At 43.3% G+C, this 16,243-nt stretch overlaps 1 protein-coding gene across 4 annotated transcripts; it reads left to right on the forward strand.

The window, feature by feature from the left end:
* Positions 1 to 2,089: 2,089 nt before the first annotated feature.
* On the forward strand, positions 2,090 to 15,780 carry KBTBD2 (kelch repeat and BTB domain containing 2). 4 transcript variants are annotated; one of them, XM_086467918.1, is made up of 4 exons: positions 2,090 to 2,118; positions 9,094 to 9,623; positions 12,484 to 12,649; positions 13,075 to 15,780. In XM_086467918.1, exons 2-4 carry the CDS (start codon positions 9,454 to 9,456, stop codon positions 14,608 to 14,610), a joined length of 1,872 nt encoding a protein of 623 aa, XP_086324044.1. In that variant the 5' UTR covers positions 2,090 to 2,118; positions 9,094 to 9,453; the 3' UTR covers positions 14,611 to 15,780. The 4 variants fall into 4 exon arrangements, with proteins under 4 accessions (XP_086324044.1, XP_086324046.1, XP_086324047.1 ...); XM_086467920.1 differs by lacking the exon at positions 2,090 to 2,118 and adding an exon at positions 2,431 to 2,451; XM_086467921.1 differs by lacking the exon at positions 2,090 to 2,118 and adding an exon at positions 3,808 to 3,823.
* Positions 15,781 to 16,243: the final 463 nt, after the last annotated feature.

Below are 16,243 nucleotides of genomic sequence, written 5' to 3' on the forward strand. Positions count from 1 at the left end.
CTATCAGTTTCCATCTAGAAGGGCCTGTCCAGCTCTTGCTTGTAAGCACCAAAAAGCCTACAAACTCCCCTCACTCTCTTAAGCCAAAGCTTCCAGAACTATTTTAAGCTTTAAGATAGTGATAGAGGGAAAAAAAAAAAAAACCAAACAAAAAAAACCCTACAAAAACTACACTATTCCTACCCCACTAGAGGCCCTCAAAATTAAGGTCCATACTGCTGCTGCAACTTACAGCCCAGCAAGAAACTAACCAACTCTTCAGCTCACCCTTTTTATGGCAGGCAGCTGCTGCTTGTCCACTCCCCCTGCCACCTGAGGCCCATTTAACAGTAACTCGGGGGCCTTTATGCATCAACACGTGGGAGGGGGGAATCAAAACATGAGGATAGGAATAGTGGTAAAAGCCTTCAGTTAGTAAACAGAGAGCTAGTGCTCTTATCTTGCAGGTGTTTAAGCTGTATCTGTAGGTATTTTGCTTTTGTAATGTTGGAATTTATGTTAAAAAAATGAAGGGAAATGTTACTAATCCTTTGCTTAAAACTACTGCTGAAGATGCTTTTTGTAGGGAAAAACAATCAGATGACATGAGGCAAACTTTACATTTGTTTCTAAAGTTCACCAGTTGTTCAGCACCGAGCAAAGGAAGCAATGCTCTTCTATCCTGACAGGGCTGAGTGGACTGGCAAATGTAATGTTCTTTCTGTATGAACAAGGGAAGCACTTACTGTGGTACAGTGTACTCTACCACATATAACAGATATTTATGAAACCTGAGGTTGTTATTTGACTCTGCCTTGGGCCTTTACAGGAGATAAGAAGCTGAGTGGCCGCTTTGCAACTTCCCATCTCTGAATGACAGAGCAGCGGTATTGGGAGAGATGGTGAGAGAAGCAAGCAGAGGGAATGCACTGTGCCAGCAGGTGAGTGACTAGAGAAAAAAAGAGGTGTGGACACTTACAGACTCTTTATGTTTCTAGGTTGGGGAATTCCTGTAATTCCTCTTTTTTTTTTTTTTTCCTCTATAATGTTCAGATCAAACTTGTCCTTTGCACTAAGGCATACATTATGAAATGCCCAGGAAGGATTACCAATCTTGTTCCTTGCAGACCTCCCCAGTCAAAGCTTGTCCTTTCCATTGACTTGCACGTCGTGTGCAGGTCACTGGTGTGACTTGTCTGGGATGTTTTAAATCCCCAACTCCTGCATTCGTCTTTCACCTTTTTAAAGTTAAATTCCTAGCCTTTCTTTTGGTGGATGGACCCAAAGAGAAATAAATAAAAAACCCAAAACCACTCCCTAGCTTTTAAAAAGTTGCCTGTCCTCCGCATTTTCCTCTCCTCAGACCACACTCCCCCCGTCCCATCGCTTCCCTCCCGCGGCAGGCCCAAGGCCCCAGCAGCCTCCGGCGCATTCGCTCACGGGGCAGGCGAACCCCGCCTCTGAGGCTCCGCCGCTGGGGAGTTTCAGCGTGGGGAATCTTTCAGCGGCGCCGTGCCCCAGCCCGCAGGCGGCCCCAGGGAAGACAGGAGGAGCTGGGAAGGAGGGAGGGACGGGGCCGGCCCTGGCGGCGGCCCGCAACCGCCATTGCGCGCCAAGCCCGGAGGCTGCAGCGGGTCGCCTCTGCCGGAGGGGGGCGCTGCGCGCCCCCGGCGCCGTTTAGCGGACGGGCAGGCAGGCGCGCTCGCTCCTCTCGGGGGCGCGCTCTGCAGCCCCAACTGCGCCTGCGCCGGTGGAAGCGCCGAGGCGGCCGCCGTTCCGTTGGCGCGCGGGCGCTTGCGTAGGCAGGGGAAGCTCGGGGGAGAGGAACAGGAAATGGGGGCGGGCCGAGGTGCCGGACCTGGCGCGCGGGGATCGCTCCCTCCCCCGCTTCACCTCGCTCCGAGCATGCGCAGGGGAGGCGGGCAGGCGCGGCAGCGCGCGGCGTATCGTAACGGCCGCCGAGCGGCGGTGGTGCGGCGGGGGACGAGGAGGCGGGGGGCAGCGCGCCTGCGCGCCTAGGGGCCGCCGCCTCCGCACCCGGGCGAGACCGGCTCCTCCCCCTCCCCCGCTTCCCCGGCCCCTCGCCCCTGCCCGCCCTCCGTCGGGACGCCGAGGCAGAAGAGGAAGCGGCGGTCGGAGGTTTGTCCGGGGTGGGGATGGCGGTGGTGGCTCTCTCGCGATCGCTTCCTGCCGCGCCGGGAGGTGGCGGCCGCCCTCGTCTGGCGCGGCCGTCTGGCCGTTTCACGGCTCCTCGCCGGCGGCGGCCTGCGGGGCCGGAGCGGGGGTAGGCCGTCCTCGGCCCCGGCGGCGGGGGAGGCCCGCGGGGGGCTCTGTGCCCGCCTGCCGCTCTCCCCCGCCTGGGCGTGGCTCCCGCCCGTCCCTTCCGTGACCTGCGGCCGCTCCCGCCCGGCAGCTGCGGCTCTCGGGCCCGCTGGACGCCGGCGGAGACCCGCGGCGGAGGAAGGAGGCGAGGTGGCTTCTGGGGCCGCCTCCGCGTCCTTGGCCGGGGCCGGCTGCTGGCGCGGCGGAGCTCGGGAGGGCCGGGAGGAGGGGAGGGGAGCGGAGCGCGCCGGGCTTTCGGCCGTGCGGCTGGCGGGGCCGTCCCTGACCCTCCGAGCGCGTCGGTACTGGCGGAGCAGGAAGGTGCCCCCTTCCTTAGGCCGGCGGGGAGCTTCTTAGGGAAGCAGGAAGGGGATTACAGCGATGGAGGGACAGGCCGGGCTGTCCGGAAGAGGGAAGAAAACGTGTTCCCTCTCCGGTACCGTGTCGGTGCGTCCCGCAAGCTGGAGGGGGCCGCAGACTCGAGCGTGTGATGGGGTGGGTAGCAGGGTTTCCAGCGTTCAGTGCGCCTCTTCAGCTGAGCCGGCTGGGGTGTTTGCGACTCCGGCGGTGTTTTTAGAGATGCTTGAAGGGACAGACGCGGTGAAGCCGCGTGTGGTATCACCGTCTGTTGTAATTGCCCCCCTTGCCCATACGGCTGGTGTTGTGCATGTACGTAGTAGTAGTACCTTCAGCGACCGAGGGTGGGCTTTAGTGTTTATATACGGATTTGAAGAGTCAAACAATTCTTAGCGAGCTTTTGTAGACTAAATATGTGCATAGTGTAGCTTTGAAGTGAGCCGTCTGCATGCCTAAGATTTTTCCAGTATTTACTATTATTTCTGTTATGAACGGGGTAGATACCTGCTGCTTTTGAAATAACTTTAATTATGCTGTGGAAACTGATTTGTGTCGTAGTTAGCATATATGTTGTTAGAGGTTTCCTTGCAAAGCCGCAGCTTGACTTTGTATGTTCTTTTGTGGTTGTAGTGGACCTGAAAGGCAGTGTGCTGCTATGAGCTCACCTAGGGCTGTATGGGAATTTTGTTAAAGAGGATGTATTTAGGAGATTGTTAAAATACACGAAATCCACTTAGTTCAGTTTCTCATAATGTACCAGGAGAAATAGCTAAGTTTTAATCTTTAATAGGCGTGTAAACTGTGTTGTCTCATGGTCTGGGTAGAGGTGTCACACCTCTTGCCTGATTATTTTTGTGTGTGGAGTAAAAGGGTCCGGTTATACTCGGTGCTGTGTAACAGCATCTTGCAGGAACAGACCAAAGTGACAGAAAGGATGTTGCTGCTTATTTAGTATTTTTTTTCCTACACTTTGGACAGGTGGTGGTTGTTGGGATTTTGAGGCAGGCTTTTTTGTTCTGGTCGTGTGACCATGACACAGAACAGAATTGGTGCAAATCCTAGAATGTCTCTTATTTCTTTTAGTGGCTGTTGCCTGTTGGGAATAAATTTTACATGCATGAATAAAATACCCATTATAAGACAACCTTTCAGGAACTAACTTATGGTTAGTAAAGCTACATTAATTATTAATCTTCTTAATGTAGAAACGCTTGAATTTGTAGTTGAACATCATATCTCAAAGTGAGTATTTAAGGGAGTGACATACCTGTGAACTGGAATTTAAGAATAAAACAGACCAGCTTCATTAACACTAGAGTTCAGAGGAAAACTCCACTTTTCTGTACATACATGATACATAGCTGGATCTTTACGGAGACGTCCATGGCCCACTTTTTTTCTCAGGTTAATTTTCCAAAACAGGTCAAGTCTTTCCACAAAGCAGAAATGCCCTTGGGGATGGAAGCTACCTGTGCTCAGCATAGAAGGCTTGTTGCCAAGTGAAGTTGTTGGTTTATCTTGTGCTAATTTTATTTCTGAGCAGGTATTTCCTTTAGTGTATAACTTCCTTTAGGAGCAGAAAAACAGGAAAGAAACTGGTAATGAGGAGTGCGTTGTGACCAAACACGTTGTTAGTGTGGAGTCTGTCACTTCTGGTCTCTAGCTTCTGCATAGTTTCAGAAAGCTCACCTACCTCAGAGTTGTAACTCGCCTCCCAAGCGTAATATGTATGGAAAATAGCAGTAGCTTGCAAGTGAACAGTAATTTTTGAGATGATAACATTGTAGGAATAAATTGGTCCTTGGTTTTTGTGAATTTTCGTGTTGTTGCCTTATTAGAATCTCCTTGATATCCTCAGGTTTCTGGACTGCAGTGCTATCAAAGACACCTTTGATGGCTTTAGAAGAGAGGGAAGCTTCCAAGTCTGGAACTGCTTCATCAATAACCTATTTCTTTTTTTGCTGCCAAGGATGCAAATTTGATACAGGACTCAAGAATCTAGAGCTTCCAACTCCTTTTTCTTCTTTCTTTCCTATCTTTGAGATCTGTTGGCTAGGGGTATTGATTTACATAATTGATTTTAGTAATTTTTAGTCATTTGTATTCTGCCTTCCTATTAGTTGGTATGATTGTTTTGAAACACGTTGATTTGTAACTCAGCATGTCTGTAATAGCAGTCACTAAGTGTTGAAGTGCCTGAGCTGGGTATTTTCATTGCTATCTGGGACGATGCTCTTTCTACACACGTGAATGCTTGTGTAGTTTGGCTTACAGTTGTTCAGTTCTTAATTCTACATTTTATTACATTAAAAATAGTGAATGACTCACCTCTTTAGACATGTTTTTACTTGTGATTTGTATGCCCTTGGATGGAAGTAGGCATTTGATTAAATTTACAGCTTTTTTTTGTAGCTAGAACTTGATTAAATCAGTTGAATGTCCAGGGAAATAAGTTTTGATTGTTGTTTTTTTTTCTTCTGAACATACAGGTTTATTGAAATGTGAATTGTAGTTAGTGAAGTTAGAATTCAAGAGATATTTAGATGGCTGAAGATAAAGATAGGAACCTATGAGACTTGCGTAGATCTTTAAGTGTTTCCCAGAATTTTACTGGAAGTTATGGATCTGATCTGGCACACTTAATGGGATTTTCAGAAGAGCTTCTTTCTTTTCCTAGTGTCAAAATATCTAACACCCCCCCCCTCCCCCCAAATGCATGTCTGTGTATGTATTTCACCCTTGTTATTTGGGGGGCGGGGGGGGGAGGGCAAATTTTGTTTTGAATTAGTCTGGTTGAAGAATTTTATATCTCTCTGTTATACCTTCCCCTGCTAATTAAATTGGAAATAGTCGATGTACTTATTCCATGTTATACATTGAAGTACGGTGCAGTATGTATCTGTTTATCATTCTTTGCCTGACCTCAGAAGATAAACAGATTCAAGGAAGGCAATTAATAGTGTGTCCCATAACTCATTAACATTTGATGACTGATTTTTCGAATGGTCTCATTCAGATTTGAAGTGCATGAACAAGTGTTGAAAGTCACCTCATTAAAATTACTGAAGCTAAAAGGAATAATTACTTAAAAACAAACCCCTCCTATCAACCTGTTACTTAATGTGGCTCTCCAGCTTGGTAGGGAGTTCCTTTGGATCCCCCGGTAATAATTTGGTTTAGTTTGCAATCCGGGACCACTGTAGCTGCCTACTAGTCCTGTTCAGATAGCTGACTTCTTGGAAGGTACCCAGAACAAAATGGTCATTCCAGTGATATTGTTGAAGGGGAAAGTCTTATTTGTAGAACTTGTGTTCAGGGATTACTTTTATATTCTATCAGAATTTCAGTTCAGGGTATTAAGCTAACTTTGGCCATGGATCTTTTCATCCATAAATCAGAAATGCTCACTGCTGCATAGTTTCAGGAGCTACAGGAGAGTGTAGTGCATCTGTACACATCTTTTGGAGTTCATGGTTTTTCAGTTAGCTGAGATCTAAGAGCTGTATGCCAACCCAGCCAGTGCAGTGAGAGAGATGTTAGGCTGGAACTGGAGATAGCTGAGCCTCTTGCAGTTCTCCTTTGGCAAGTATGTGGCTTTGGACAAGCATATTCTTATTTCAGTGCTTCAGTTTTTCAGCCTCTAAGGTGGGGAGAGTGTCTCCTTTAAAGTTGTCTTGGACTCTTCAGAGAGGTGTGAGAGAGGTAGGTAGTCTTGTGTCTGGTGACTTGCCAGACACAAAATGATGTTCCTACACCACTTATCCTAATGTTTTGAACAGATTCACTTCTCTTAGGCAAAGGACCATATAAATGATGGTAATCTTAGACCAGAAATCAGCGATCCGTGTTGTATTTACTGTTCTCCTGAGGAGAATTTAGTATCCCATGACAAGGGATTGAGATGTGACTACTGCCTTTGTGACAAACCCAAAATTTTATTCTTTAGCAAATGGTTATCACTGGCTGCAAAACACAGTATGGGTGTGGAAACCAGCAATCATGCTACATACATGTTCCTACCATGGGCTGCTTCCCTGGAGCACATCACGGAGATGAGATGGTTTCAGATCAGCTGTAAACCAAGGACTCCAGCTCTGTAAATTTACAGTTCAGGGGTGGTTCACATCACATAAATGTTCTGCAACAAGACTCCTGTCATCTCCTCTGTGTTTGCTGCTACTGAGGGTCATACTCAAATGTTCCAGCTATTTATAGTAATTAATTTCACAGTTTCAATTTGTCTTCTGTTGAACAGGTCTGCTTTTTCAGTTAGTGACTGTCAGCCGCATGCTGCCAAAAATGTCTTTAATCTTACTAGCAGGGGTATATCAGTTTCTCCATGGCATCCTTCACTGGTCCTGTTACCCAACGACTAAAGCAGTGTGTATTAGTTTTGCTGTGTTCTCCTGTTTTGAAGACTTATATTCTTTAAAATTACATCAGAATAGAAAGTTATGCTATTGATGATTTCTCTTGCTACAGCTTAGTACTACTGATGTGCTGCCCGAACGGAGCTTAATCCACCAGCTTGTATTGTTCTTGAAACTTTACTCCTAAGCCAGGAAAAACAATGCTGTAGAGAGACCCGGGATAGCAGTAGAGCCACGAGTTAGTTATTTCTGTGAGCCTAACGCACTTAGGAAGTCTGTGTGTCTTTGTAGCCATTTAAAGTTCAGTGCAAAATCTGTCAGTGGATTAGGTTGCATGTTAAGCTGTTATCAGATAACCAGGATAGTAGTCAGTGATGCAGAGACAGGATGCATACTAATTTGCTGGAAAGAAGCTGTGACTTGAAGCAGGTCATTGCTTTAGACTAGCAATATCTTTGTGTATCCTTGACAGACTTGTGGCTTAGTGACTTCAGCGGTTAACCACACCTGAAACCTGAAGGTCTGAAGTCAAAACTTCTGCTAATGTCCATTATTATAGCAGATACTAGTTTTTCCTCCTTCCTCCCCCAAATATTAACACCTTTTCTGTTTTTCTTAAACAACTGGCTTCACCTGAACAAACAGTAAATGTTGGGCTTGACTACTTTGACTGTTTTCCAGTTAAAAGTCAAGTGAAAACTAAGAGTTTGAGGTTCCTGTTTGTCTGTATTTCTTTGCTGAAGAAGGAAAGGATCAGTGGTACTAAATTAGTACTAATTAAAGTGGCATTAATTAAGCATATCTGTTTCAAGTGAGTGAAAGTTAAAGGACAGCTGTCTTTGAATTGCATTACAGGCAGGACTCTGTTGAAAGAGCAGATCTTTGATAAGGCTGGTGGGTGTTTCTATAGCCTTCATCTTACACTAAATCTTGTATTTTTGCATGGGGTTTAAAGTATGTAGTTAGAAGTAAGGTATTCCTGCATTCACCGTTCATCGTGAACTATAATGATAGTGTCGTCTTAGACATTAGACAAATGTGTCCCTGGTTATTCCTTGATTTTGGAATGTGACAGAACAGTGCAAGGTTAAATAGATCTGGAAGTATTTGATAGATCTGGTGTCCTTATGGTGGTGATTTTACCGTCACAACTATCCCGTTCTTAATTATGTTTGTTTGTGTTCACATGGAAGATAAAACCTGACCCCATTTTTAAGAGGAGGAGAAATGTCTGAACAAGAAAACAGACTTTGGTGGCCTGTGCTCATTGCTCTAGAACCACTCCAGGTGTTTTGACTCCTGCTATTCCAGCATCCCTTTGCTCCTGTTATCCCCTCATTTTTCTTTTCCCCTGTCTGCAGCAGTTGTGCTTACCTGGTTGTATGGAAAGAATTTTTTTCCTCAGAAGGAAAAAAATGGAATGTGCAGTGTTAATAGGTGAAGCCCTTCTGCACAGAGAAGGTGAATCAAATAAGCACTGGGAATATAGGTTGTTGGGTGTTTTGATCCTTAGCTCTGGTTCTGGTTGTTCTCTAGTTGAAGGCCAAGGTGAAATAAATGGGTTGATGACGATGTTGAGAGTTTAGTTGGAAAATGATGGAATGTTGAAGAAACTGCATTTGTATTTTAGTGGCCTGGTATTGATAGACAAAACCACAGAAGCAGAACAAGTAGCTGTTTAATATGGAAATGAAAAAAAAATGTGGCTGTCTTCTCAATGGCTGAAGGAAATGCACAGGTGTACTTGGAGGGAAAACTGGGTCATTCTTGGAAGAGGAATAAGGTCTTCCTGAACCTCGTTTTAACTCTGCAGCCTTAGAAGCTGTGTTGATGAAATAAATCATCTTAATTCATGAGTCTAGGTCTTGATGAGAATTCATGTACAAACTCTTCAGCTTTTCATTTCTCTTTGATACTTTTGTTTAATTTTTTCTTTACAAGAGTTTTAGTGCAGTAATTAAGTACTAATTTAGAAATAAGTTTGTAAGACTATTATTTTCAAGGGGTAACTATGAAAGGTTTTTGAAAAAGTGCTAATGTGTGAATTTTATTTTCCTGCTTTCAGTCACTCAAGAGCAGCCACTGTTCACGAGATGTTACCACGAAATCTACCTCAGACTTCACTTTTGCTCGTTCATTTGCTGCATCATAGATCTCAACAGGAGCTCTGCAGACACTCTTGAAAGTCTCTGAACAGATTGTGACATCAAGTGAAAGCATGATGACCTAATAGTAGGTCAAAGTCTGAAACGTTGATTCAGCAGTCCAAGATAACACTGCCTTTTCTTGTCAGTATCGCTTCTGAACGCTACAGACCTCCTGCTGTTTCTTCCCTGGTTACTTCAGAAACATTCAGCTGACCTTTCTCTGGTGAAAAGATCTTGACTTTTCTCTCTGGTCCTGGAAATATTAATGGAATACAGTCATGTCTACCCAGGACGAGAGGCAGATAAACACAGAGTATGCTGTATCCTTGCTGGAGCAGTTAAAATTCTTTTATGAACAGCAGTTGCTAACTGACATAGTGTTGATTGTTGAGGGCACTGAATTTCCCTGCCATAAGATGGTTCTTGCAACATGCAGCTCCTATTTCAGGTAAGTATTCAAACTAGGATCTGTTAATTTTGGAAAATCTGTGATAACTGGTTTTGAGTGTAATACTACTTAATTGATTAACAACTAATGTGTTGCAGAGAGTTTTAAGGATCAGTGAAGTAAGAAAGAAACCTAAATATCATTACTTGCCAACACCAAAAGAATAAAATAAATTTTCCAGCATCTTCTGATTTACTCTGGATAGGTACTCTAGTTTTTACAATAGGTGGGGGAAGAAAAAAAATTGCACTTGTGATGGTTCATTTTCTTTAGGGAGTTAATAGAGGCTGAATAATTAGTAAATTTCTTCCTCTTCACACTTAATCTTTAAATAGTTAATATTTTTTTTTATTTATTTCCCAAGATGGGGTAACAAGGGATAATTGAGACTTGGCAATGGGAGTTCCATTGTCATGTTTATTAGCTGTAGATTTTTAGCAGAAGTCCCTGCTAAAAGTAGTTCATGGCTTCCTTTTCTGAATCATCTGGTTTTCTCTGCTCAGCAAAGAAGCCAGAAACTCTTCTCTTGCCTGAGAGTCTTCCTGCAATGCAACAGGTTTTTTTTCTGTGTGGGTGGGCTTTTTGGTTTTGGTTGCCCCTCCTCCCCGAGATGCTGTTGCAATTTTTAATTCAGAATGCCTGGGAAGCAGGAGCTACTTGGGTTTTTTTGTCTTTTGAAAAGTTTTTATTAATAAGATATGTTGAGTGCTACTACTTTTTGCAGATACTTGCCTAGTAAGTCCTAGAAGATGAGGCACCATAAATTTTCTGCAGTTATTAATCACTTTTTGCTGACAACACAGCAGAATTAATCTGCCTGTCTGGAAGGAATTTTGAAGCTTGAAACTAGTCTTGGTGACATCCATGTGTGTTTTCCCTTTCTGATGCATTGTGGAAGGTTTATAACTTTTCTTTCCTGTTTGATCAAGGGAAGAGTTGCAAATTCTGTGTTCTCACTGAGGTGGGCTCCCTACACAGAACATTTCTAAAATGTTTTCTGTATTTTGTCTGCTTTCTTGAATAGAACTATTTGAGGATTGATTTATTGCTTTCACAGACTTTTTGTTGCTGCAGGTTTTTGTGTTCATTTTTTTAATCTCAGAGGAGTCTGGTACAATTTTTAGCAACAAGTGCTGTATGATCACTAGATAATGATTATTGCTGTTGGCCTTGTGCAGATGACATAGTTCCAACAGTCTATAAAATAACAGCCACTGGAAGTGTGGCCAGATTTAATGTGGGTGGCTAGTCATAAGGTTGGAAAGCTGTCACGAGTCCATGCCGTGTGCTGCATTAGAATATGCAGTCAGATCTCTTATTCATATGTCTTTGTTTATTATTTATGGAACGAGGTTTTGGCACTGGTTAAAAGAAGTATCAAGCTTGTGGTTTTGTCATGTTCTGTTTTTCTTCTCTAGTTTGGTTTACAAAAAGATGCTCAGCTTCCTAAATTTAGCTTTGTTATGAAAAATTGATAGCTCTGAGGGAGGGAAAGGGTGAAGAACAGAAAAGCATCTCTTGGCGTGATGCAGCCATCGTGTGTGACTGCAGCCAGTGTACTGTCTGTTGTCCTGCTTGAGCGCTGCGTGCAGCAGCCCGGGTCTGGCACAGGCCACTCGGCTGTGTGTGAGCACGCGCTGTGGCCAGGTTCTCTAACAAACGGCTACCTCTTCCTTTCTATGAAGAGGAGTCTCTCGGCACTTGTACTGCCTTGCTTACCTTTAAAAAGTGGTGTGGCAAGTTGATACTCGTTTGGCCAGTCAGTGACCCCTCCTAGAATGCCTGTTGCCCTGAGTTAAGGAGCTCAGAAGAAAATGGAGATGGGGACGGGGCAGGAGGGAACAGTGGTGGGGCGCCATCTTTGTATCAGGTGCTTCTTGGAACAGCTTTGCTTAGAGGGTGTTATCTCCATGTTCCCTCTGCCTCTGCAGCTGGAGGCAGGACTGTAGGGTGTGCCCCCTGTCCTTTCTAACTTTTCTATCTGGTTTCCAAAAAATCACCAAATAAATATAAAGAGCCTTGAGCTGAATTTTCAATGCAACCATAAATACCAAACCTGAATTAATATAAAGCTCTTAAAATCCATGTCCCCCATTTTAAGAAAATTGGCAAGTGCCTGGTTTACAGTGCTAGAATCCAGTTAGTTTCTAACTGTGTTGCAATTAAAAAACCCGAATGGGCAATAGCATTATATAAAACATTATGGAAACAATAACTTTTTTTTTCAATTGTCTTTCTACTTTTTTCAGGAAGGCATAATAGAAATACTTGAGCTTTTTTTTTTTTTTTTTTTCCCAGAACAAGCCTGATAGTTTTTTGTCATTAATTTTTCTCTACAAACCTGAAGTTTACTGTGTATTATGATGAATGGTATATAAAAAATACTTCATGGAGGACTAGTCCTTGCTCCATTTTTCTGAGCTAACTTTCTCCTCCTCCCAGAGGAGCATGCTTTTGATATGACTTAGGTCAGTCCATTGCATAAATCAGAATCTAAAATCTAACTGTGTATGTTTAAACAGTATTTTCTGGAGGATGTTTCTTCTTCCCTCTTATCACCTAACATAGGAAAAGTTTTAATTTCATCATTAAATCTCTAAAATCGTTAAGTTCTTTGCTGATTAACACAAATTTTGCATAAATATAAAATATTTCTACAGAAGGCACTGTTTGAATGTTCTGTGCAAATGCTTTATCTTAAATACTAGATGGTAGCCTTGGTTAAATACTAAACACCTGTAAACAGGCAACCAAAAAGACTGTTCATCTTTTAGAATGTAATCACTGAAGACTTACTGGTGACTAGTTAAGATTACTGTACTTACTGTTGATCCTTGTCTTAATATGTATTTCTCCTCAGAGCCATGTTCATGAGTGGGCTGAGTGAAAGTAAACAAACGCATGTACACCTGAGGAATGTGGATGCAGCCACTTTACAAATTATCATAACTTATGCGTACACGGGTAACTTGGCAATAAATGACAGCACAGTAGAACAGCTTTATGAAACTGCCTGCTTCTTACAGGTAGGAATGTTTTGAGTATGAAATAACTGCTTCTAATCTCTGAACCATTTTTTTCTTGTTAAATAGTATTTTCTATTGAGTCATTTCAAAATACTTTTGTTCGGTTTGTTCAGTATAGACAGCACTTGCCAGGTACATTTCATGTACCTGTCCCTCCTTGCTTTATGGTCCCTGTGGAGAGTGGAAGTAAACCAGTGCACTTTTAACACTTAGAAAACTGGTTCTCCAGCAGATGTCATCATGTGATGTACTCGATCTGCATGAAGCAGTTGAGCAAGTCACTGCTGTATTTTTGTGTGTGTGTAGTACTCCAGGCCTAAACTCTGTTGTTCAACACTAAATGCAAGTACTTCTACCTGCTGCTGGTACATGAAGGAGCAGATTGTGTGCAGTAATACTTAGTGGGTTTCTTCTTTGTGTTACAGGTAGATGATGTGTTACAACGGTGTAGAGAATACTTAATCAAAAAAATTAATGCAGAAAATTGTGTGCGTCTATTAAGCTTTGCTGATCTCTTCAGCTGTGAAGAGCTAAAACAGAGTGCGAAAAGAATGGTAGAGCACAAGTTCACAGCTGTGTACCACCAGGAGGCTTTCATGCAACTGTCACATGATCTACTGATAGATATTTTAAGCAGTGACAATTTAAACGTGGAAAAGGAGGAGACAGTTCGTGAAGCTGCTATGCTATGGCTGGAGTACAACACAGAATCACGGTCGCAGTATTTGTCCTCTGTTCTTAGCCAAATACGAATCGATGCACTTTCAGAAGTAACACAGAGAGCCTGGTTTCAAGGCTTACCACCTAATGACAAATCAGTGGTGGTGCAAGGACTGTACAAATCGATGCCCAAGTTTTTCAAGCCCAGACTTGGTATGACAAAAGAGGAGATGATGATATTCATTGAAGCTGCTGCTGAAAACCCAGGTAGTCTTTATTCTTCTGTCTGTTATAGCCCCCAGGCAGAAAAGGTTTACAAACTCTGCAACCCTCCTGCTGACTTGCATAAGGTTGGGACGCTTGTAACTCCCGATAATGACATCTATATAGCAGGTGGGCAAGTCCCTCTGAAAAACACGAAAACCAATCACAGTAAAAGCAGCAAACTCCAGGCTGCCTTCAGAACTGTGAATTGCTTTTACTGGTTCGATGCACAGCAAAACACTTGGTTTCCAAAGACACCGATGCTCTTTGTCCGTATAAAGCCATCCCTGGTCTGCTGTGAAGGATACATCTATGCAATTGGAGGAGATAGCGTCGGTGGAGAACTTAACAGGAGAACTGTGGAGAGATACGACACTGAGAAAGATGAGTGGACCATGGTAAGCCCGTTGCCTTGCGCGTGGCAATGGAGCACAGCAGTCGCGGTTCACAACTGCATTTATGTAATGGCACACAACTTGATGTACTGTTATTTTCCCAGGTCAGATGCTTGGGTCGAAATGGCCATGCGGCAAACAAGTAGATGTTTTGCTTCGGCTGCTGCTTTTGGTGATAAAATATTCTATATTGGAGGACTGCATATTGCCAGCAACTCTGGTATAAGGCTCCCGAGCAGTACTGTAGATGGGTCTTCCGTAACAGTGGAAATCTACGATGTGAATAAAAATGAATGGAGAATGGCAGCCAATATCCCTGCCAAGCGGTACTCAGACCCATGCGTTAGAGCCGTTGTCATCTCCAATTCTTTATGCGTCTTTATACGAGAAACCCACATGAACGAGAGAGCGAAGTATGCCACCTATCAGTATGACCTGGAACTCGACCGCTGGTTTCTAAGGCAGCATATATCTGAGCGTGTGCTGTGGGACTTGGGGAAGGACTTCCGGTGCACTGTAGGAAAGCTGTATCCGTCTTGCCTTGAAGAGTCCCCATGGAAACCTCCAACGTATCTCTTCTCACCAGATGGAGCTGATGAATTTGAGCTGGATGGGGAGATGGTTACTTTACCACCTGTATAGCTCCCAAATTAGACTGCACAACGAATTCTGTGCTCAGTTATCTGTGAAAGAACAGGTCTGGGAACAGAAATGTCAAACCTGTCTTTCATGAGTTGTATTTTTATGCCCTACCTAACACTTGCCGCCGTTCAGTATGAATCAGTGAAATGAGCAGATATGCTTCCATAATCTGAAATAACTATTATCTGATAATTGAGAAACATATATGTATATCATGAGCTTAAGCATCTGACTTGTCTAAAGAATTAATTTCTAGTTCTATGAAGTCTCAGTTCAGGAAAATTAGCTTCAGAAAAAGTAGTTACTGTTTTTAGGATGATGTCACAACTCTTTTGAAAGTATCTTCCAGTTATATTTGAACTACTTCTGGATATTCTACTTAAGTGCTAGTTATATAATTGTCAGTGTGGCCTAATTAAAGGACTGTGCTGCACTTCCTTAATACTAATATCCATGTTGGTATAGTAATGCCATTTAAAAGAAGAAGAAACAAATCCCATGGATCTACCTGTGGTAGGAAGGGTAGATCTTCCATTGTATGGCAACATGCAGGGCAAAATGACTGCAGGTTCAGTCAAGCTGTATTATTAGGTGCATGTATTCTATTTTCACTAACTTATACCTGTCTATTTAGAATACAGGTCTTCCAAGCAGCTGGTAGTTTGCCAGGTGTGGACTTAAGTTGCTGGGCTTGCAATAGGAATTGTCAGCCCTCATAGTGCGGGTCTGTGTGGAGCTTTAATCAGTAAATGTCTCCACATTCTGTATTACAGTAACATTGGCTCATGTATATTACTTCCTGCTGCTGATGTATTTTTCCATTGTAAAACAAAGTTTTAGTGTGGATTAACCAGGTCTTTATTTTCTGTTAATTTAATAACAAGCATTACTGTAGTGTGATTGTGTATAGATATCCCTTAGCTATATCAGGTTTTTTACTTTTGGGGGGGAGGCAAACTGTTCAGGAATATCCTGTGCTCTGTGTGCAGGAGAGCAGATGACTAGTGCTGCTCTGGCATTAATCCCAGGAACCACTAGCAGTAGTGGGGCGCCGCCAATCTAACATGAACACAGGTGCTTCATGACAAACCTTACTAGCATGTTCAGCTGCATCATGTTCTGGCACTGTATTTTGAATGACATTAATTTATTAAAAAAGACTGAATCCAACTGAGTGTGAGTGTGCTTTTTGGTTGAAGTAGGTTCAGTTATGGCACTCTCCCACCACATGCAGTCTTCTAGCAAGTAGTTTGTTGAAGGCAAGTTGAAATAGTTTACCTGTGAAAAGCCTGGAGACAAGTACCTAAGTTTATGATGTTTACTGGTCAGTGAAAGCTGGAAATGAGGTATTCAAGTGAAACTGAGGATTATATAGAACTTGAATCCCCCACTATGATTTTAGTAAATTGGCACTTCCTCAATCATGGGACAAATTCTGCTGTACTGAAAGTGAAGAATAATGGGCATTAAGGAGGTAATGAGGAATCTTTTCCATAAGCTGAGAAGATGGGGAGACCTATTTTCAGTCTTCAGTATCAAGAGCAAATTTATTTACTCCATCATCCAGACTGCCACTGGCTTTTCCTTAATTGTTTCCTACTTCTGTAAAGACAACTGCAGCTTTCACCACAGA

Source organism: Leptosomus discolor, chromosome 7, assembly GCF_034619465.1.
Source record: "Leptosomus discolor isolate bLepDis1 chromosome 7, bLepDis1.hap2, whole genome shotgun sequence".
Classification (NCBI taxonomy): domain Eukaryota; kingdom Metazoa; phylum Chordata; class Aves; order Leptosomiformes; family Leptosomidae; genus Leptosomus; species Leptosomus discolor.